The sequence below is a fragment of the Patagioenas fasciata genome, chromosome 2, assembly GCF_037038585.1.
Source record: "Patagioenas fasciata isolate bPatFas1 chromosome 2, bPatFas1.hap1, whole genome shotgun sequence".
In the NCBI taxonomy this organism is placed as follows: domain Eukaryota; kingdom Metazoa; phylum Chordata; class Aves; order Columbiformes; family Columbidae; genus Patagioenas; species Patagioenas fasciata.
Window position 1 is genome coordinate 169,136,027 of NC_092521.1, and position 22,201 is coordinate 169,158,227.

Genomic DNA, 22,201 nt, shown 5'->3' on the forward strand with positions numbered 1-22,201 from the left:
CTTCCCGTGGCTGAATGTGGCTTCCTTTGGCTCGGGGGGGGGACACAGGGCTTTCTGTGCGGGGTGGGGCACCAGCTGGCGCTGGGGGTGCAGTCCAGTCCAGTCCAGTCCAGTCCAGTCCAGTACAGTACAGTCCAGTACAGTACAGTACAGTACAGTACCGTACCGCTCTACAGGGGTACCGGGAATGCTGGGGAGTGCGCCCGGAGGGGGAGTGAGGCCGTGGGGGTCCACCCGGTGGGGGAGTGAGGCTGGAGGGGTGGGGGGCGGGGGGCGAACTGGGACGGTGTCCCGGGCGGGAGCCACTGTCCGGGGATGGGGGCCGGAACGGGGCCGGGGGGTCCCGGGGGCTCCGGGGCGGGGCGGGCGCGGGGCGGTGCGGCGGGCGGGCCGGCAGGGGGCGGTGCGGCGGGAGGCGGCGGCGGCGCGCGCGGCCATGTCCCGCTGGGGCCCCGCTCAGGTACCGGGGGGCGGGGGGCGGCGGGTCCCCCTCCCCTCCCCCCGCCGCGCTCACCGGCACCGCGGGCACCGGGCGGGGCGAACCGGAGCGCCCGCGGCGCCGCGCGGGGCCCCGCGCCGCCGGGATGGGCCCCGGGCCGCGCTGCCCGGCCCTCACCGCCCCTCTCCCCCCGCAGCAGGAGCCCGAGTGGGCGCCCGAGCCCTGGCAGCCGCTCCCGCACGGCCCCGACGGGGACAAGGCGCCCGCCGCGCCCGAGATCTCGCTGTGGACCGTGGTGGCCGCGGTGCAGGCGGTGGAGAGGAAGGTGGAGTCGCAGGCCCTGAGGCTGCTGAGCCTGGAGGGCAGAGCGGAGACGGCCGAGCAGAAGGTGTCGGGGCTGGAGAAGGCGGTGCTGGAGTTCGGGAGCCGGCTGGAGCGCCGCTGGGCAGCGCTGGCCGCGCTGCTGCAGGACAACGCGCGCCGCCTGGACACCGTCGAGCGGCAGCTCCAGCACCGCGGCTGCTGGGGGCCCGGCACCGGGGATGGGCACAAGGTAACGGGGGCGAGCCCTGGGGAGCGGGCGTGAGTCCGTGGTGACGAATGGGGACGAGCCCCGGCTAACGGGAATGTGGCCAAAGTAACGGGGATGAGCCCCAGCAGAGGGGGACAAGCCCAAGGTAACGGGGATGAACCCTGGGGAATGGGGACATGCCCATGGTGACAAATGGGGACAAGCCCAAGCTAATGGGAATGTGTCTAAAGTAACAGGGCCAAGCCCCAGCAAAGGGGGACATGCCCAAGAGATGTGCCCATGGTGACAAATGGGGACAAGCCCCAGCTAATGGAAATATGCCTGAGGTAACAGGGACGAGCCCTGGGTGATGGGGACGTGCCCATGGTGACAAATACAGACAAGCCCCAGCTAACGAGGACGTGCACACGGTGAAAAGCAGGGACAAGCCCCAGCTAATAGGAATGTGCCCAAGGTAACAGGGATGTGCCCAAGGTAATTGCAGCAAGCCTCAGCTCACAGGGGTGTACTCCAGGTAATGGAGATCAGCTCCAGCGACCGAGGACGTGCCCCAGCTACCGGGGATGTGCCCGGGGTGATGGGGAAAAGCTCTGGCTAACAGGGATGTGCCCAAGATAATGGGGACACACCCGTGGAGCTGAACGGGGACAAGCCCGATATCATGCGGACGAACCCCAGCTAACGGGGACGTGCCCCAGGTAACGATGCGCACCGTGGCCAGTGGGACGTGGCGCTGGCTCTCGGGAGCTGCACGGGGCTGCGGGGCCGGGCCCCTCCGGTGCTGTGCCTGCAGAACCAGAGACGTCCCGCTTTCCATCCCCAGTGAAAGGAGGAGCAGAGCACGCACCCCGAGCATTTCCAGCCTTGCTGGGTCCCCCTGCTCACCTCACCAGCGGGATGGTGCCTTCCCGCCCGTCCTGCTCCTGCCTAAGGGGGTTACTGCTCCGCTGGCTCCTGATCTAGGGAACCAGGGGTGCTTGCAAACCTGTCCGGTTGTGCGTGCGAACCAACGGAGCCTCGCCCGGTCATCCTGAAATTGTCCCTGGGTCCGGGCCGTGACTCCGTCCCGTGGGAGCTCTGGGCTGTGTGACCCTGCGGTGTGGGAGCGGCGGGGATGGGGGGATGGATGGGGAGGGGAGGCGCCATGGTGGTCCCTACTGTGGTTTCAGGTGCCAGCGGCGTGCGAGGGCAACGCGGCCGGCTTGCCGGAGCAGGCGTGGGGCAGCTCGGACAGCCGGCACAAGGAGCTCTACCAGGTGGAGGTGAAGGAGAGTTACGAGGTCTCGCTCGGTAAGGCCTGCTCGGTGTTCCCGTGTCAGACGGTATCGTGCCCCGGGCTGGATCCGGTTGACGGGCGCTGTGTTTGTGTGGGGAGCAGGTGGGGAGGCGCTGCGGGAGGGCGGGCGTTGCTGCGGACCCGCGCTCCGCGTCTGCGGGGCACAGGACGTTCCCCGCGGGGTCAGGGCCGTGCTGGGAGGGGATGCGGGTGCCATGCTCACGCTGTCCTGCAGCCAGCTTTCCTGCACCGTGTGTCACCAGGACACGGGCCGGACATGCACCACCCTGCAGGGATTTGCTACCGGCAGACGTAAATTATAGCACCAACCGTTTTTGGCTGAAATCATAGAATCAAGAACCATTTTGGTTGGAAGAGACCCTCAAGGTCATCGAGTCCAACCGTTAACCTCACCCTGTCCCTGCCCCATGTCCTGAGAACCTCCTGTCCGTCTGTCCAGCCCTCCAGGGATGGTGACTCCAGCACTGCCCTGGGCAGCCTGTTCCAATGCCCCACTGCCCTTTGGGGAAGAAATTGTTCCCAGATCCAACCTCAACCTCCCCTGGCGCAACTTGAGGCCATTTTCTCTCGTCCTATCACTTGCTGCTTGGGAGAGGAGACCCCTCCGCGCTCCAAGCTCCCTTCAGGCAGTTGCAGGCAGCGATAAGATCTCCCCTCAGCCCCAGAATGTTAAAGGGTGCTGGATGCCCAATGCTCACTTCTTCCTGGGGTCACTGCAGTAATTTCCCCGGTTTGGCTGACCCCAGTTTACTTGCTCTGATGGTCCTGGAGAACCTGACCGCTGCTCTGGGGTCCCAGGAGCCCTCTGGGCATCCCCAGCTCCCGCTGTGTGACAGCGGCCCCTTAGCGAGGGGACCGGGTGCTGGTCCCCAGCGTCACCTCGAACCGCTGCCTCCTCCTTCCCAGGGCCCGGGGACAGCGGCTCCAAGCCTGTTCTGCTGCCACCCGGCGCCGGGGAGGATCCGGGTGCCGGGACGCCTGGGCTGCTGGAGAAGGGAGCGGTGCCGGGGCAGCTCGGTGACGGTGAGTGCCGGCGGGGCTGAGAGCGACTCACGCCGGGCTGGGCCGGGTCTGTGCTGGGCACACTCGCCAAGCGAGGGGCTGGAGACCAAATCTTGAAGCCTAGAAGAGCCCCCTTGCCAAAGAGTGGGCAAGAGGGAGACCCGGGGCAAGGCTCAGCGCGAGGGCGGCTCTGGAGCCCTGCGCCTGCAGACAACGCTCCCTCTGCTCCTGGAAGGTTTGCTTTGGTCCTTTTCCCCAGATTCCCCCACCTTTCCTGACAAAGTTCCTTCCAGTTCAGAGCGCTCTGCAGCTTCAGCTTTGCCTCCAAGTTTCCCCGGTTTGGCATTCTTGATGAGTGTTGTGTTGCCAGTCCATCAGATGTCCCCGGGGTCTAAGGTACCCAGAGAACCCACAGCAGGCGCCAACACGCCCTCCAGCCCGTGTCCTCCCGCTTTGCTCTTGGTGAAACCTTCTTGTTCCCTTTCCAGCGGCGCGTTTGCCGGTTCCTCCCGGCACGGCGCTGCGGGGGAGGCTCAGCCCCGGCTCTGGGCCTGCGGGCGGGTTCCCCTTGCCGGGAATGAACCGCTGTCTGTCCACAGGTGAGATCGTGATCAAGACGGAAGAGCCGCAGCCGCAGGAGGAAGGATCTGAGCTCCTGGCCCTGCCGCAGGTCCCCTCGGGGAGGCCGGAGGAGGTTCCGCTGGGCCAGGAGCCGCCGGTGCCCTGGGACAGCCGCGCTGCCCTGGACGAGCAGAAGGCAGCGGGAGAGGCCTTCGGGGAGTTCTGCAAACACACGGCTGCCCAGCCTGAGTTTAAGCCCGTGGTGGTGCCGGTGGAAGCTCATCCGGTCCCGGCCTTGCCCTTCCCCACAGAGCAAGCGCTGGGCGTGGGGACCGACCAGCCGTTCGCCCTGCCCCGGGGGATGCCCCCGGGAGCAGACGCCCCCGCGGAGGTGGCGTCGCTCCAGCCCGGCTCGGCGGAGCAGCAACCGAGCAGCGCCGAGCCCCGCGCGCCCCCGCTGGGCTGGAAGAGCGTCCGGCTGAAGCGCAACCTCCTGGCGCGGCAGCAGAGCCAGGCGAGGAAGAGCAACGGCTCCTTCATCTGCACGGCGTGCGGGAAGAGCCTGGCGCACCACGCCGCGCTGCTGCGGCACCAGCGCCTGCACACGGGCGAGCGGCCCTTCCAGTGCCCGGCCTGCGGGAAGAGCTTCAACGAGAAGTCCAACCTCAACAAGCACTACCGCATCCACACCGGGGAGCGGCCCTACCGCTGCCCCGCCTGCGGCAAGGGCTTCATCCAGAAGCACCACCTCCAGAAGCACCAGCGCATCCACGGCGGGCAGCTGCGCGGCGGCTGGGCCGGCCGGCCCCCGCGGGCCAGCGCCGCGGGCGAGCGGCTCTACCGCTGCATCGAGTGCGCCGAGAGCTTCCCGCAGAAAGCCTCGCTGGAGGAGCACCAGCGCCGGCACACCCAGCAGCGCCCCTTCCAGTGCAGCGGCTGCAGCAAGAGCTTCCGGCACCGCCAGTCTCTCAACCACCACCAGAAGGTCCACGCCGTTGCCAGCTCTCCTGCTGTGAGCTTGCCGAGCCACGACCAGGACACCAGCCCCTGCAAGGCTTTGACCCAGGATAATCCGTAGCGAGGGCCGTGAGAGGGAGGGGACAGCGTTTCTCCAGGCTGCTCCGCAGAGGCACGGCAGCCCGTGACACTGGGACACGCCAGGCAGCTGGTGTCACAACCGCCGCGGGGCTCATGGCACCACCACAGGGCTCGTGGCAGCACCACGGGGCTCCGCGCCGCCCGGGACTCCGGGAGCAGCAGGATGGAGGGAGGTTGATGTGCTGCGTGGGCAGGGAAACACACAAGGGTGAAGAGAACGGCCCAAGAGGCAGCAGAGATCTGGAGCCTGGGGCTGGGCGGGTTGTGCCGCTGCCCCGTGGAAGGGGAATCGGCAGAGGAGCGGCGGTGCCAGGTACGGCGGAGCGGTTGAACTCAGGGTTATTGACAGTGCCAGCGTGGAGGTGACGTGGGGCGTTGGTGGTGGCTGGGGAGCAGCCGGGGTTGTTGGACGAGCTGGGAAGGGACTGGGATAAAGGACTGGGCTGACGTGGTCTCCGTGTGCTCTGGGGTGTCTGCGGGGTGCAGGCTTCGCCTGGCAAAGGGGACCTGGGTGCGCGGCCTTGTAAATCATAGCAAACGGCTTCCCGGTGGGTGCGAGGGGTGCAGCTCCGCTCGGCACGCCACGGTCCCCCCCATCACCCGCTGCTGCCCATGGGCTGCGGCAGCTCAGGGCCCCCTGCTCTGCGGGGGAAGAGCCCGTCCCTTGTCCCGGGGAGGAGAAGGTTGGGGTGGCTGTGGTCAGCACCATGAGGGGAGGAAGGCAAAGCTGCCCCACAAGAACCTGGAGCCGCCACTCACGCTGCGGGATCTGGGCCCTGTGGGACCCCCTGGCAGCGCTGAGGGCACATTGGTGGGACAGTGGGATACCGCCCTCCTGCTTGCACCCTGCCTGGAACTGCCCGTGCCTCTGCCTGTCCCTCTGCCCGCACCCTGCCCGAGGTGGCCAGGGTCACCTGTCCCCGGCTGCAGGCTCCCCCTGGTCCTTTGGCCGCTCGTCCTCCCCTCTGCGGAGGGTTCGACCTTCCTGACCACGGCCCCTGCATGGAAACCGCCATGGTGGGGCCGGGCTGGCGTGGGGCAGCACGAGGCCGCAGGGTCAGGGTGTCCCCAGGGTCGGGGTGTCCCCAGGGTCAGGGTGTCCCCAGGGCTCAGCCCCTGTGCCCGCTGTTCATCCCCACGTGGGAGCACCCAGCACTGCTCCATGGGGACCAGCAGCTCGAGTTCCCCTGTGGAACCTGCCCGGCCCTGGGGCTCCCTGGGGCAGCACCCGCAGGCGGTGACACCCCAGGGTGAGGGCAGTGACACCCCAGGGTGCAGGGGGTGACACCCCAGGGTGCAGACAGTGACAGCCCAGGATGCAGGCATTGCTCACATCCCCTCCCTTTGGCCTGGGGCTGATGGTGACATCCCTGGGGTGTGTGGGTGATGCTCCCAGGAGATAACTCTGGGAGCACCCAGGGTGATGGTGACATCTCGGGGACATGCTGGGGACAGCGGTGGGTGACAGGACCCCAGGGTCAGCCCTCCTGTAGATACATCTCCCCCAGCACGGGCTGAGGTTGTGGCGGCCACGTCGGCCTGGTGGCTCCTGGTGGCTCCTGGTGGCTCCTGATGGCCGTGCCAGGCGTGGGCAGCGTGGCCTGGTGGGCAGTGGGGCCCGGGCACAACACTGCGGTCCTGCCCCTCTGCTCGGCCCAGTGCAAGCGACCGGGACGTACCGGGGATCTCCAGCAAGGCCTGGGCTGCTGAAGGGCCAGAGCGTCCCCCGTGCGGCCGCAGAGCTGGGTGGGCTCCCCGGGGGCCGTGTGGCCTCGGGGGGCAGTTCCCCCAGCCCCGCTCCTGGGGCTCCCCAGCCTGGCTGTGACAGCCCTGTCCCCAGAAGCATCCAAGGCCGGGCTGGACGGAGTCTGGACCTGGTCCAGCAGAAGGCGTCCTTGCCCATGGCGGGGGTTGGACTATGTCATCTTTAAGGTCCCTTCCACCCCAAACCCCTCTGTGACTCCCCGATTCCCCACGTGCTCGCCCTCGGGATGTTCCTGGGGACCTCACTGAGCCACCGTGCACAGAAGGGGTCACGGAGCTGCCGGCAATGACCCCCCAGCCTGGAGCCGCCCTTTGCCTGGCTCTGCTCGGGCTGATCCGTGTCAGCACTGGCACGTGCGGGTGCTGGCTCAGCGCCCCCAAAACCCGGCCCAGGTACAAATACTTTATTGATTCCACAGCCTGAGAAAGGGATCTGGGGTTTCACAGGAGACGCTGGTCCCGGTCACAGCAGCTTCAGAAGAAACACCCTGGCTGGGGCAGTCGGGCCCTCCACGCCACCACCGGCAAGACCATCACACCAGCCAACTCGTGTCACTGGGGTCAATTGGGGGGCACTGGGATGTCCCCAGGTAGGGACAGGCAGCTCAGTCACTGCAGTCCTGCTGTGCCAGAGCACGGCGCTGCCAGACCCACCATCACCGCACCCCCAAGTCATCGTCCGCCCCGGTGCCCTTGGTGGAGGCAGCGCTGTCCCTTTGGGGACACAGAGCTGACCTGTCACCCCTCGCAGCCGCCGCCAGTCCAGGCACACTCTGCACTGCAGGGGACAGGAGTCGAGCGAGAACCGGGCCCAGAGCAGCAGGGGGACGTGGTGTGTGTCCCCAGGAGCAGCCCTGACACTGCTGTCCCTCCCGCGGGCACCGCTCGGCGCTGGGGCGGTACCGCACAGCACGCGGGCATCTGCTCAGCACCCAAAGCGACGCTGCGCCAACAGCCGCCCCGCAGCCCCTGCGCCTTGGAAAAATCCCATTAAGAAACCGGTTGCGCATCTCCCTGCCTGGAGAGGGACAGGGACTCAGGGATGACAATAACCAATTACAGCAAACAATGACAGAAAAAAACACACCCGGAAAATGAAACTCAAAGAGTCCGAAGAGCCGCTCTGGTTGGTCTGCACGGCGATGCCGCCAGGAGCTCGTTCCTCTCTCTGTACATGATTTGCTCTTCCCAGCGGCACGTGTGACACACGCGGGACACGCGTGGGTTGGGTGGCTCCTGGGGACGCCGGAGCCTGGTTCATGGTTCACCAGGCCGTGGTTATCGCCTGCTGCCGCGCCACTCTCACTCTGCCAGCGTCTGAGGTAGCGAGCAGAAGGAGTCTGCGTGGGATGGCTGTGGGGGGATTCTGCGGGTGGGTAACGGGGGTGATGAGCGGCGCAGAGCGGGGGCTGCTCCCGCGTTCCAGGTGCCTGAGCTGCGGGAGGGTCCCGGCGGGGCGGCTGCAGCGGCGCGGGGCCAACCTCACCGGGAAGCAGTGCCGCAGTGGCCCCCATCCGTGCGGTGCCGCAGGAATTCCCCCCGCGGTGTCGCTGGCTCTCCTGGGTTGGTCTCGCTGGAGGAAGGAGCGGGGGCCTTGGAAACACGCACAGCACCCTCGCAAACACAGAATGTTGCGGCTTGATTTATTCTACGCATCTTCCAGTGCAACGGCCAGCGGCTCCCAGCCTGATGGAGGGGCGCAGCATGCCTCCTCCCCGGGTGGGTCATTAAACAGGCACGCTGGGGGTCTCTGAGGTGCTGCGCTCTCTTCATCCAGCATCTTGGTCGAGAAACTTGGTCAGTGAAGCGAAGAGCTCCTTGGGAATCCCACGCGGCTCGCCGGCTCCGTTCCCTCCTCTGTCTCCGCTCTATATTTCCAAAGGCGAGGGGTCAGCTCCGTGTGGAGCGAGGGGGGAGCCCGGCTGCTGCTGGCGGCTCCCCTGGCTGGGCTGCAGCCGTGCCCGGGGTCTCCCAGGAAGGTGGGGCTGGAAAGTGTCGTGTGTCGGCCAGCAGACACCACAGTCTGAGGAATGGTAAAGCGGTTTAGATCGCTGGAGCCTTCTGTGGTTTCTGTGGCGCCATCCAAGGTTCTGAGTCCCCCTACAATTCAGGAAAGCTCCTCAAATGCAGTGGCCAGACGGCTCGCAGCCCCCGTGCCCCACCCTGTGCAAAATCAACGCTCAGTTTCCTTCCAGGGACACAAGCAGCCGGGATCTCTCCCGTTGTCATTTCTCCGTCAGCGCCGAAACCACCGCCCTGGTTCCCAGTCTGACCACGGGCTGGGTGGTTCTCCCGGCCCAGCCGTGCGCGTGGCAGCTCTTGTCCAGCAACCTGAGCTCCGCGGGACTGAGCGGGAGCGTTTTGGCCGCGGTGGCCGCAGGGCCGACGCTTCTCTCGGCCGCCTGGGCTGGCGAGCGGGGAACCCGTAGGTCTCTTTGTGGCTGCCTTGGCGCCGGCAGGAGGGCCGCGGGCCGTGGGAGCGCGGCCAGGGCTTTCTGGCGCTCGTGGATCTTCTTGTGGCGTTCCAGGTGAGTTCTGCGGCTGAAGCTCTTCTCGCAGGTGCTGCAGCAGTACGGCCGCTCCCGCGTGTGGGTCTGCAGGTGCCGCCGCAGGGAGAAGGGGCAAGACAGAATCTTTTTGCAGAGCCTGCACTTCATCGCAGGCTTTGTCTGAGCCTTCGGACTCTGCTGCTGGGAGACACAGGCGCCGGACAGTCTCCCCTTGTCCGGCTCCTCCTTGACCTGGCCCAGCCAGGTCCCCCCAGCGTAATTCCCATTGCCCGGGCTGTGGGAGCCTCCGCAGAAATCCCTGCACAACCTCCTCCTCGGCCGGATCCTCAGCTCCGGGTGGACGTTCCCCCAGACCTTGGCCCCGAACGCCCTGTCCTGCACGTGGATGCTCTGGTGCAGGTCCAGGTGGCGTTTGTCGGCGAAGCTGATCTCGCACACGGCGCACTCGTAGGGCCCCTCCTTGGCGTGGCTGCGCTGGTGGATGATGAGGTTGATTTTGAGGCGGAAGCGCTTCCCGCACTCGGTGCAGGGGTGCGCCCACTCGCGCACGTAGCCGCGCCGGCAGCTGCCCATGAGCAGGCTGCTGCTCTCACACCTGCTCGGCTTCTTCTTGCTCCTGGCCTTGGGCTGCTCGCTTTTGGGGCACTTCTGGATCTCCGAGCCGGCAGAAGACGCAGAGACCTCTTGCAGCACCTCGGGGTCCTCTTCCTTCACCTCGACTTTTTCAGGAGGAGCCGCTTCGCGTGAGATTTCGTTTTCCATCAGAAAGCTTTCCTCTGAAACAGAACAGCACAGGCAACGCTCGCTCCTGCTCCCAGAACTCGGGTTAAATCCCAAAGCGCTGAGCAGGTTTTTAGCCATGAAGGAGCCACCAAGAAACGTGAGCACCCAGTTTGGAGAGGTGCGAGTGCCACCCGGCCCATGCGCCCCAAATAACCCAACGTGGTCTTGGGGAGCAGATCTTGTGTTCCCAGGAAGAACCAGGCTGTGGTTTGCTGCAGGGCCATCAGGATCCACCACTAACACCATGACAATGATGGCCAGGAGAGGAGGACACGGCCTCAAGCTGCACCAGGGGAGGTTTAGATTGGATATTAGGAGAAAATGATTGCCAGAAAGGGCTGTTGAGCATTGGAACAGGCTGCCCAGGGCAGTGGGGGAGTCACCATCCCTGGAGGGGTTTAAAAGGCACATAGATGAGGTTTTTCGGGATGCGGTTTAGTGCCAGAGTTGGGTTATGGTTGGACTCAAGATCTTGAGGGGCTCTTCCAACCAGAATGATCCTGTGATTCTAAGATGTAGCAGGAAGAAAGGCCATGGAAGAGCGACAGCCTGCGGCACTCGAGCTCAGGGGCAGTTCCGCCACAATGCTGCAGCGCTGGAGGAAGGAAACACGTCACTGCTACCAGCTCCCCCAGTGCTGATGCAAGGAACCCAGAGGGTCTGTTCCTTCCACAGAGGCGACAGGGCTGAAAAGCCCCGCACCAGCCCTCTCCCTTGCCCTGTGATGAAAGAGAGGCCTGAAGCTTCCTTCTCCCTCCCTGTTTGCAGCACATTAACAAGCCAGGAGCTGCCTCCTGTTCCCCTGCACAGGGTCACTCACCGGCGCTGGACTCCACCGGGTCCTCTTCCATCTCTGCCTCGGGCTCATCTTCCCCGCGCGGCTCCGCTTTTTGCGCGCTCAGGGACATGACGTTCATCACCAGGATGGGGAGTTCTGTTTGTGGACAAGAGCCATTTAAAGACCTGGGGACAGCTCACGTCCTCCCGCGCTGGTGTGATGCTGCCTGGAGACATGTTGGCTGTGCAGAGGAGCCAGAGAAAGCTGCGGCTCCAGAACCCCTGGCGTGTTGCACCAGGGGAGGTTGAGGTTGGATCTGGGGAACAATTTCTTCCCCAAAGGGCTGTGGGGCATTGGAACAGGCTGCCCAGGGCAGTGCTGGAGTCACCATCCCTGGAGGGCTGGACAGACGGACAGGAGGTTCTCAGGGACATGGGGCAGGGACAGGGGTGGTGAAGGGTTGGACTTGATGATTTTGAGGGGCTTTTCCAACCCAAATGATTCTGTGGGTCTATGGAAAGCACATGAGGTGTCTGAAGGAACTGGAGTGATGCCACACACCAGGACCAAGAGCAGAGGGAGGGCTGGGAGGAAAGACCCCAAGGTGCCACAGCTGTCACCTCTGCAGGGCCACCTCATCCCTCCTAAACGCTCCCCACCAACTCCACAGGCAGTATTCCCGTATTGCCTTGTGTTTGGGCCCTCAAACCCCTTCCATTTTCCCTGGTGGCACCTTGGCAGCGCACCCCAAGGGTTCTGTTTTTCCCTGGCGATGCTCCTGTTAACCACAGAGACCTTCTGTGTGCTCCCACAGCCACTGAGAGCTGGGACAGGAACAGCCTGGGGCAGCAGGTCCTGGTACCTGTGTCACTCACCCGTGTCACCTTCTGCGGGGACTTTATCTTCTCCCAAAGCCTCTTCCTTCTGATTCGTCTCTTCTGGTGTCTGCGGGGGCTTCTGACCATCTGGGACAACTGTCTGCGGGGGCTTCTGACTGCCTGGGACGTGAGTGTGCGGGGGCTGCTGGACACCTGTGACACAGAGCTCGTCCTCCCTCTCGATCCGCGCCAGGGCGTCAGGCTGGGACACAGCACCGGCTGCTCGGGGGCAGAGAAACAGAGGAACCGGCTGCACCCTCATCCTGTCAAACCCTCCAAGCGACCCTTCTCTCCCTAACGCCAGAGCCAGCAGGCAGGACAGACACAAATAATTATCCGTGCTCTGACCAGAAGTGCGGAGCTGCTTCTCAGCCCCGTGGCAGGATCACCCATGAGCACGACCGCAGCTCGAGTGCAGAGAGAATCCAAGGGACTGAGATCTCAAAGGAGAGGGGCAGCCGGTGTCTGTGTAGCAGCTTTCTCCTCTCGACAGACCAAAGTGACAAACCGAGCCCAGACACGCACGTGGGGCTCGTATCGCTTCTGGGTTCCGCTCCCCAAAGGCCAGAGCTTCTGCTCCCCTCTCACCCCCAGCTCCTCGGCCCCGCAGCACAGAGCTCTCGCTCGCAGCTCTGCACACGCTTTTCTTCTTCTCCACGTCTCTCAGGGTCCGTTTGTCCCTTTCCAGCGCCTCCCACCTTCCTGTCCAGCCTTCACGCTCTTAACAAGGGATTTTTCCACTCTCCCATGCCGTGCCCAGGGCTCTCCCAACAGATTCTGCTCCCCCCAGCACCAGCAGCTGCCCCAGCCTCCTCCTCCCACCGCCGGTCCCCAGATTCCTGCCATCCCACCGCGGTTCCTCTCGCCAAGGCAAGCAGGAGCCTTTGGAAGCCCCAAGGCTCACATTCAGGTGAGGAAGGATTGCCAATCTGCGCCGAAACAGAACTGGAAGGGACCGCAGGGTCTGTCCCACCGCCCCAGACTCAGCGCAGCCCCTCCTGACAAGCTTTGCCTGTTTTTTGCACAGCATTCAGCTGACCAAGCACAAACATTCCTCTTGGAAGAGAAGATTCAAGGTACACCAAGGAAGTTTAGTCAATACAATCAACAGACCCTCCGAGCAGTTCATTTCTAACCAGTACGCTGCTGGGAGATGTGACAAGGAACTGCCACCTCCCCCTGGCACCCACTCACCTGTGTCACCTTCCACGGGGACTTTATCTCCTCCCAGAGCCTCCTCCATCTGGTCCAGCTCTTGTGGAGCCCGTGGGGACCCCTGGCCGCCCCCGACGTGCGTCTGCGGGAGCTCCAGACCATCAGCAGCGCCGGTCAGCGGCGGCTCCCGGCCATCGCGGACAAACAGCTCCTCATCCCTCTCCATGCGGGCCAGGATGTCGGGCTTGGACACGGCGTAGTCTGCTCGGGGGCAGAGGACAGCGCGGTTTATTAAAAACTGCCTGCACCTTCCTTCTGCCAAACTCGCAAACGTTTCCGAGCGCCCCTTCTCTGCCTAAGCCCAGAGCTCGCAGCAGGACAGACACAAATATAACACCCGTACTACAACAAGGGAGAACTGGGATGCTGTTCTCTTGGCCCTGTGTTGGGATTCACCCCTCAGCACGGCTGCAGCTCAAGTACAGACAACATCTCAATAATGGAACGGGACCTAAAACCTTAGAAAGGTTTGTCTTTAACATTTTCCTCCCGTTTCAGCTTCAGCAGTGATTCGGAGAGTGATTCTTCTGAGCCGTCGTTCTGGTGCAGGGACAGAAGCCCGCTGTGCGGAGACGTCTGTGTCAGAGGGAGCGCCAGAGGAGCAGCTTTGTTCTGTCCCCACAGAATACCACTGAGGAAAGCGAAGCCCCAGCGTCAGCAGCTGTGCAGGGCAGCACGTTACTAGTCCTGCCCAAGGAACAGCTTTTGCTTGGGAATGTGTTACAACCCTAATCATCCAAACACATGCTGAGCATCCTTAGAAAAACCAAGCATGAGCAGGTTAGTTCTTTACCGAGGCAGATGGAAGCGTCCCTGTCACTCTACAAGGGTCTAAACAGACAGAAAACAAGAACCAGTTCAAGGTGCAACTCTCAGACTTCATCCAGATAACTCCAGAGCGGTGCTGGAAGATCATGATGGTTCCCTGACCCTGGGATCCCCTTACACGGTCATTGGAAACAGTACCTCGCGTGGATGTTTGTTTTAATAATAGATCATAGAATCCTGGAACAGTCTGTGTTGGAGGGACCTTCCCAGCCCCCAGGGCCCCCCCTGCCATGACAGGGACATCTTCACCAGCTCAGGTTGCTCAGAGCCCGTCCAGCCTGGCCTGGGATGTCTCCAGGGATGGTTCATCCACCACCTCTCTGGGTACCTGGGCCAGGCTCTCACCACCCTCAGGGCAACAATTCCTTCCTCATGTCCGGCCTGAATCTCCCTCCTTTAGTTTAAACCATCACCCCTTGTCCTGTCACAACAGGTCCTGCTCAAAATCTGTCCCCATCTTTCTAATGGGCCCCTTTTAAGCACAAAAAGGGCGCACTAAGGTCTCCTGGAGCTTCTCTTCTCCAGCTGAACACCCCAGCTCTCTCACCTGTCCCCAGCAGAGCTGTTCCAGCCTCGGGTCATTCCTGGGGCTCCTCTGGCCCCTCTGCAGCAGCTCCATGTGTGTCCTGTCTGGGGACCCAGCGCTGGACCAGCACTGCAGGGGGGTCTCACAGAGCGGGGCAGAGGGGCAGGATCCCCCAAACCTGCTGGTGACACAGCCCAGGACTCGGGTGATTTCTGGGCTGCCAGCGCATGTTGCTGGGTCATGTTGGGCTTCTCCTCAGCCAGCACCCCCAAGTCCTCCTCCTCAGGGCCGTTCTCAGCACACTCTACTCAGCCAGCATTTCTGCTTGCGAGTGCTCCAAACCCCTGTTTGTATTATTATTGCTGTGATTATTTGCTACAGGTATCTCTTACAGACACTGTTCGTGGCTTAAAGCAGGAAGGAGGGAAAACGCGGGGGTCTGACGGCCCAGGAGAGGCTCTGTTGGCCACAGAAACCCAGCCCCACCGAAACAGACCATTCGCTGGGCCATAGTGGGAACGAGCCCGGCCCAACCGCAAGAAAAGCTCAACCGGAGGCGCAAACCCGGTGCCTTACCCAGGGAGATCAGCGTCTCGTAGTTCCCCCTCATCACAGCCCTGTACAGGTCCTTCTGCCAGCGGTCCAGCCTCTCCCACTCCTGCTCGTTGAAGTACACGGAAATATCGTCGAACGTGATCGGCACCTGGAATCACAAACATTACGCGCTTGGCGACTTCAGGTGCGGTTGGATAACTGGGAGATGGGCGTGTGAGCGCTGAGCTTTGGCTGGAGCTCAAGGCAAACTGTGCCTGTGAGCGGCAACTCCAGGACTCGCAGGTGCTCAACCACGCGAGCCCAGCGCTAAGGTCACTCTGGCATTTCCTAAACCCTCGTAGAGGTGCCACCGGTGCCTCCATGCCCAGCCGGATGCCGTTACCTTGGGGATCTCGCCCTGGGAGCCGGGGGGCAGGCGCAGGATCCAGAAGTTCCTGTTCTTGAGGAGGTTCTCCACGTTGTCCAGGCGCTGCTGGAGGTGGCCGTAGCCCTGCAGGAGGCTGCCCAGGGCCGTCAGGTTGCTGCCCAGCTCCCCGACCAGGTTCTCGCAGGCCAGCAGCCGCCGCTCGGCCCGCTCGGTGCGGCTCCACAGCTCCTGCAGCTGCTGGGCCTCCGCCTGCCCCATGGCCTGCGCGGCCCTGCGCCGGGGGGTGCCCGGCTCCTGGGGACAGACGGGTGACGGGCAGCGGTCAGGGCCTGGGGACCCACGTGTGGGCACCCCTGGCACCCCCCGGCCCCGAATCCCCAGGGGACCCCCAGCCCCTGGCTGCCCCCCCATCAGGGGACCCCCAGCTTCCCCTCCCCAAACTGATACCCCTGGGGACCCCCCAGCCCCATATTCCCAGGGGACCCACAACCGCTGGCTCCCCCCATCAGGAGACCCCCAGCTGACAACCCTGGGGACCCCCCAGCCCCTGGCTGCCCCCCCGCCCCCCAGGCCCGGCAGCCCTGGGACCCCCCAGCCCCGCTGCCCCAACGGGACCCCCCTCAACCGCCACCCCGGGGACCCCCGGTCCTCAGGCCCTCCCGGGCTGCGGGGCCGCGCCCTCCGCGGCCCGTAAGCGGCGGCGGGGCCGGGCGGGCCCGAGCGGCGGGTCCCGAGCGCTCACCGGAGCGGGGCCCCGGCGGGACATGGCGCCGCCACCGCCACCGGCCCCGCGCGCCCTGCGGCAGCGCCGCCCGCCGGGCCGCCAGGAGGCGCCGCCTGCGGGGGCGGGGCTTGGCGGGCCGGGGCGCCCCCTGGCGGCCGGGAGGAGGCGGCGGGCGCGCCGGGTGACCCCGCGGCCACACGCGGACGGGGCGGCCGGGGACACCGACCCTCCCCGCACCCCATAGACCGTTCCAGTGCCCCGGTGCGAACGACCACCGGTGCCACCGACCCCCCCGGTGCCACCGAACCCCAGACATCACTGACTGTCCTGAACTACCCGGTGCCACCAACCCCCAGTGCCACTGACCACCCCATCCCCCGGTGCCACTGACACCCCAGTACCCCAGTGCCAACCACCACACACCCCATTGGCTGTCCTGAGCCCCCGGTGCCACTGACCCGCAGACCTCACTGACAGCCCCATATTAGTCAGTGCCACCAACCCCCTGGTCCACAGTGCCACCGACCCTACAGCCCACTGACCTGAGCCCCCCGGCGCCAGTACAGAGCCCAGTACAGACCAGTAGCGCCCAGTATGGTCTGTAAGGGATGTCAGGAGCCGCTGTCACCAATTGCCCCAGCCAGGACCCTCCATCCTGGCTGCTGGAGCCCAGCACAGTGCCCGGGGTCCTGCCCCAGCTTGGGGACGTGGCTGCTGCCCCGTCGTGGGTTCAACCCGCAGCAGAGTTGGGCTCATGTTCCAGAGACACACGGACAGGACACACAGACGGATACACAGATGGGACATATGGATGGGACACACAGGACACACAGATGGGACACACAGACGAGACACACAGGACATAGAGACAGGACACGTGGATGGCACACACAGGACACGTGGACAGGACACACAGAACATGTGGACAGGACACATAGGACACATGGACAGGGCACACAGGACACGTGGATAGGGCACACAGGACACGTGGACAGGGCACACAGGACACGTGGATAGGGCACACAGACGAGACGCACAGGACATAGAGACAGGACACATGGATGGCACACACAGGACATGTGGACAGGACAGACAGAACATGTGGACAGGACAGACAGAACACGCGGACAGGACACACAGGACATGTGGACAGGACACACAGGACACACAGACAGGGCACACAGGACACATGGACAGGACACACAGGACACGTGGACAGGACACACAGGACACACGGACAGGACACACAGGACACACAGCACTCTCCCAACCCTGCACATCCCCACTGTGCCCCCCAGTTACAGCCCAACCAGCTGCAAAATCCCAGTTGCCGCTGGCGTCCAGTAGCCCAACAACCACTGCAGCTACACCCGTTTGCTTCTGGTTATAGTCCTAATTAACGCTAATTGGGCAGCGTTTTGACTCCTGGTGTGCCCGGCTCAGGCAGGAAACCTGCGGCAGCCTGTGCTGTGTGGGGCTGTGCTGCTCTCCATGGCTGGTTTGGGGTGGGTGGGCAGGGGCAGCAGCACCGGCGGGGGGGCAGGAGGGAGGTGAGGGAGCCGAGCAGGAGGGGATCGTGCCAGTGCCACCCTGTCCCCACACCACGGGGCTCCCCGGGCACTGTGTGTGTGTGGGGCTGTGGCTGTGGCCGCGTGTGCCGGTGCCACCACAAGCTCAGGGTCCCAGCTGCATGGACCAGGGGGTCCCCAGGGGCCTGGGACAGGGACCCTGGCCTGGGTGATACCGGAGCAGGGCTGGTGTGGGAGCAGCATCCCCAGTGCCTGGGCCACCCCGTCAGAGGGTTGCCCACCGTGTCCCCCCCACAAACACACCCGCTCCCTTCAGTTTGCTGGCTTTATTCGGTGGCTCATCAAAGCGGGGGGAGCTGCTCCGAGGAGCACGTTGGGGGTGCGTGGGGCGAGCAGTGGGTCTGAGCACGCACAAGGTCACTTGTGCCCTTGAAGGGGGGACACACACCCCTCCGGCTGCTCCAAGGGGGTGCGGGGGCCCTACAGCGTGGCCTGGGGGCGGTTGGGCCCCCGTCTCTTTCCGGCCGTGGGGTTGCGTTTGGCTGCTGGCGCCGCTTCTCGCCGCGGGGTGTTCGGTACCTGCAGGACACAGCGGGGTCTGTGGGGGGTGCCCACCATGGTGGGGGGGTCCCCGGCCCTGGTTCTGGCTGCTGCCAGCAGACAAGGATCCCAGGGGGGCTCCCCCGGTACCTGCCGTGCCAGCCGGACGCTGCCGCCGCGCCTTGCAGGCTGGGCCGGTTCCTCATCTTTCCTCGTGGGTCTGTCCTGCGGGAGCCAGCACAGCGTCACATCAGCCCCGGTGATGGGGGGACCGGGACCTGGCCATGGGGGGACTGGGACTGGCACGTCCCCGGATGGGAACACAGCCGGGGCTGCCTGCGGGCATCCCTGTGCCTTTCACCCCCTGCCATCGGCTCCATACGCACCTGCCTGCCCGACTGGATGTCCTCGTCCTCACTGGCACGCCAGGGCATCGCCTGTGACTCCTGCGGGGGGAGACGGGGGTGTAGGAGCAGCCGGGTCATCGGGCACCATTGAGGTGACGCCAAGGAGCTGGTGGCACCACATCTCCTGCTCTCCCCACTCGCTACTTCCCCCAGCCCTGCGGTGGCTGCCCCGATGCCACGATGTGGCCGTGCCCCGCGCTGTGGTCGTGCCCTGCAGTGTGGCCGTGCCCCACGGTTTGGCCGTTCCCTGCAGTGTGGCCGTGCCCCATGGTTTGGCCGTTCCCCGTGGTGCCGCTCACCTCACTCAAGACGGAGAAGCAGCCTGAGCAGGGGCGGTGAGGCTGGCGCCGGACTCCAACACCAGTTCCCTGCGGAGAGAAGGGTCGTTACCGGCACCACCGCTGCCCAGGGTCCCTTTGTCACCCATTTAAGTGCCCCCAGGTCTGGGCTGGGTGGTGGGACCGTGGGCAGGGAGGTGTGGGCATGGAGCACCCCAGGGAGCAGGAGCCAAGGGGGAACGGCCAACCAGCCCCCTGTGCTGCACCCCGGGATGGGGTCCTGATCACTGCTGTGCCCAGTGGCACCCAGACCCGCCCCAGCTTCCCCAGTCCCTCCCCACTCAGGCACTCAGTTCCCGGCCATGTTTTAGGCTGAACAACCCACTCCCACCCCCATCCCTGTCCCCAGCCCGTCCCTCGGCGCAGTGAATCCCCCGTGCCCCCAGCACCTGGCCCACCCGCACCCACCTCCTCCCCGCTCAGCCCTCACTGCCCCCCATGAAAAGTTTGGTGAAAAGTTTGCTGGTTGTGCAAGCGCTGTGGCTGCTGGGGAGCCCTGGCAGAGCCCCACGGTGCCGGCCAGACCTCGGTGCACTGAGCGCGTCCTCAGCCCCACCGGCCTCCAGCGTGGGGGAAAAGCCGCTCTCCTGGGGTTTGGTTGGTCCCCATACGGGTGTCTCAGCACAGGGCGCTGGTGACAGAGCGGCCGGTGTCCCCTGGGGACAAGGTTTGCTCCCCAGGGTCCCAGAGCCGTGCGGTGCCGTGCCAGGGAGGATTCCCCTCCCCGTGGTGCTCTCCCCACTCCTGTCCCTGTTATTCCCCAGCTTTACACCCTTCACCCCCCTCCGCACACAACCCACCTCTCTCCCCTGCACAACCTTCTTCGAGTCGCCGCGGTCGGCTCCAGCCACGGCCACGAGGGCCACGGCGGCAGCGAAGCCGCAGAGCAGCCACAGCCTCATGGTGCTGCGCGGGGCTACGGTCACCAGCTCGGGCTGTCCCAGTGCCACCGGCTCGGGCTGTGCCAGTGCCACCAACTCAGGCTGTCCTGGTCCCACCAACTCGGGCTGACTCAATGCCACCAGCTCGGGCTGTCCCAGTGCCACTGCGCTCTCTCGCCTGGACCTTGGCCCCTGATGTCAGTGACCGAGGCTGCTCCGGGGTGGCCGGGTCAGTGTCCGGGTGGTCAATCGCTGTGAGGTGGTGGTGTTGTTGCTGAAAGAATGAATCCTGCCTGCAATTGCTAACCTCAAGATGTGTAAATCCTCTCAGTTTTAGGTCTGTCTGCTCATATAACGGAGACAAGTGCGAACCGCCAAATCACGAACCGCAGCCACTCCTGACCTTGTGGCTTTAGACATTTTGAAGCTGCGCAATTAGCTGAGTCGCTTTGCCACACATCTCGAGGCTGTTGGATAAAGTGTCCTTGAGCTGAGAGTTGCTTATTATACACTAAAAGGATTAAGTAATGCAATATGCAAATGTGTAACCAGTTGCCTCTGCAGGGCTGCCCTGAGTGCTATAAGAATTTATATATAAAAGTTGTTACTTTTCTTGTTGGCTCCTGGCTTTATTGCAGCATCCAGGCCTGCGCAGCTCTGTAATGAACAATATCCCGTCTCTGTGTGCTCATTTGGCTCATTTGCATGCACACTGGGTACAGAACCTTGGCCTGGGGGACAGCAGTGTCACTGCAGGATGCCAGGGACAGCAAGGGACCGCAGTGGGGCTGGACGGGCAGTCCCATCGCTTCTGGACAAGGGCCAGGGCAGAGCCCTCCTGTTACCCCAAAGGTTGGGGGAAACATCTCCCCAAAACCGGTGTCTTGGGGCTCCTCCTCTTCCTCCGCCCACCTCTTCATCCCACCTGCAATCACAGGTGACAAACAACGGGGGTCCTGGAGCAGCTCGGGGTGCTGGGAAGCCCCGAGTTCCCCAAAACCTGCTCTGCACTTGCCAGGGCTGGGGTCCAAATGCTCCGGGTAGAATGAAGAGATCCGCCAACAGGGGGAATTAAAGAGTTGTGGAAAAGAGAAATTAATTAAGGAGGAGCCACCTGGGAGACATGGGACCTTCAGGAGGTTTGCATTTACTGAAAAGGTAAGGAAATCCAGAGCTGTGGTTACACAGAAGCCAGAGTAACGGGGGCTGCAGAGGGACCGGCTGGAGAACACGAGCGCCGGCCCTGGCGTCCTGCGCTGCGCAGTCTGACGGGACCGGAGATTTGAGCAACAGCCAAGATGCCAAATTAAAGTGGTTCCACTGCACCTGAGGGGCCTCGACGGACCAAGGGGAAGAATGACGGGAAAACAGAGGGAAGGAGGAATAAAGGAGATCAAAGGGGTTGGTGGGCTGGTCAGAGGTCTGGTGATCCGAGGTTGGGGACAGAGTTCTGAGCAGGGCCTGTTGTGACAGGACAAGGGGTGATGGTTTTAAACTAAAGGAGGGAGATTCAGGCCGGACATGAGGAAGGAATTGTTGCCCTGAGGGTGGTGAGAGCCTGGCCCAGGTACCCAGAGAGGTGGTGGATGAACCATCCCTGGAGACATCCCAGGCCAGGCTGGACGGGCTCTGAGCAACCTGAGCTGGTGAAGATGTCCCTGCCATGGCAGGGGGGGCACTGGGGGGCTGGGAAGGGCCCTCCCACACAAACTGTTCCAGGATTCTATGATCTATTATTAAAACAAACATCCACATGAGATGCTGTTTCCAATGACCGTGTAAGGGGATCCCAGGGTCAGGGAGCATGGAGAATCATAGAATCACAGAATCATTCTGGTCGGAAAAGCCCCTCAGGATCATGGAGTCCAACCATAACCCAGCCCCATGTCCTGAGAACCTCATGTCCGTCTGTCCAGCCCTCCAGGGATGGTGACTCCAGCACTGCCCTGGGCAGCCTGTTCCAATGCCCCACAGCCCTTTGGGGAAGAAATTGTTCCCAGATCCAACCTAAACCTCCCCTGGCGCAACTTGAGGCCGTTTCTTTGTGTCCCTGTCTCCCCTCAGCTCCTGTTCTCCAGCTGAACCCCCCAGGTCCCCCAGCTGCTCCATCACACTTGTGCTCCAGGCCCGCCGGGCTCATTTCCGGGTTCGGGCAGCGGTCCCGGCTCCGCCCCCTCGGTTCCGCGTCCTCGTTTCCACGGCAACCGCGGTGGGAGGGGCGAGCGCCCCTTGTAAACATCCGTCCGCGCACTTCCGGTAAGAAGCCCCGCCCCCCGCGCCTGGAGTCCATGTGGTTCCCGTGACCCGGAAGCCGCGTGGCTGTCCCAGCACCCTTCGCGCCGCCCCGACCCACGTGACCGCGGGCCGGCCGCGCCATTGGCCGCTCTCACCGGCGGCGCCATCTTGCGGCGGCGTCGGGGCACGTTGGGCTGCCCGGCGCGGGTCCGGCCGCGCGATTGGCTGCGGCGCCGCACGTGACCTGCGGACCGCGCTGCCATTGGCCGCTCACGCAGCCCGCCCGGGGCTGTGATTTAATGTCCCGCTGCAGCCGCCCCGGCCCGTCCGTGCCATCCCACCCGCCCCCACCTGCACAGAACCCCAGCCGGGGGGGTTAGGGACCCCTGTAGATCCCCAGCCCACCTGCTAACA

General features: G+C 64.1%; 2 protein-coding genes across 2 annotated transcripts; one reads left to right on the forward strand and one right to left on the reverse strand.

Moving 5' to 3' along the window:
* The first annotated feature begins 187 nt into the window (after positions 1–187).
* LOC136099125 (zinc finger protein 783-like) lies at positions 188–5,381 on the forward strand. Its single transcript, XM_065833093.2, has 5 exons — positions 188–460; positions 636–992; positions 2,141–2,261; positions 3,175–3,291; positions 3,870–5,381. Exons 1-5 carry the CDS (start codon positions 188–190, stop codon positions 4,907–4,909), a joined length of 1,908 nt encoding a protein of 635 aa, XP_065689165.1. The 3' UTR covers positions 4,910–5,381.
* A 1,702-nt stretch (positions 5,382–7,083) lies between these two features.
* On the reverse strand, positions 7,084–15,957 carry LOC136098363 (uncharacterized). Its single transcript, XM_065831692.2, has 7 exons — positions 15,876–15,957; positions 15,149–15,427; positions 14,788–14,914; positions 12,837–13,058; positions 11,640–11,861; positions 10,807–10,920; positions 7,084–9,979 (listed from the first exon to the last, which is right to left on the reverse strand). The coding sequence occupies exons 1-7, from the start codon at positions 15,897–15,899 to the stop codon at positions 8,919–8,921; spliced, it is 2,049 nt and encodes a 682-aa protein (XP_065687764.1). The 5' UTR covers positions 15,900–15,957; the 3' UTR covers positions 7,084–8,918.
* Between the last annotated feature and the right edge of the window lie 6,244 nt (positions 15,958–22,201).

What these genes read in the sequence shown, in the direction of transcription:
- LOC136099125 (XM_065833093.2), top strand. Translation starts at nt 188, where the DNA reads ATGCTGGGGAGTGCGCCCGGAGGGGGAGTGAGGCCGTGGGGGTCCACC. An exon ending in GAGTTACGAGGTCTCGCTCG is followed by an intron (nt 2,262 to 3,174) that starts GTAAGGCCTGCT and finishes CCTCCTTCCCAG; the next exon opens with GGCCCGGGGACAGCGGCTCC. An exon ending in GCCGGGGCAGCTCGGTGACG is followed by an intron (nt 3,292 to 3,869) that starts GTGAGTGCCGGC and finishes GTCTGTCCACAG; the next exon opens with GTGAGATCGTGATCAAGACG.
- LOC136098363 (XM_065831692.2), bottom strand. Translation starts at nt 15,899, where the DNA reads ATGTCCCGCCGGGGCCCCGCTCCG. An exon ending in CCCAGGGCGAGATCCCCAAG is followed by an intron (nt 14,915 to 15,148) that starts GTAACGGCATCC and finishes TTGTGATTCCAG; the next exon opens with GTGCCGATCACGTTCGACGA. An exon ending in CCCCGCAGAAGGTGACACGG is followed by an intron (nt 10,921 to 11,639) that starts GTGAGTGACACA and finishes GTCCACAAACAG; the next exon opens with AACTCCCCATCCTGGTGATG.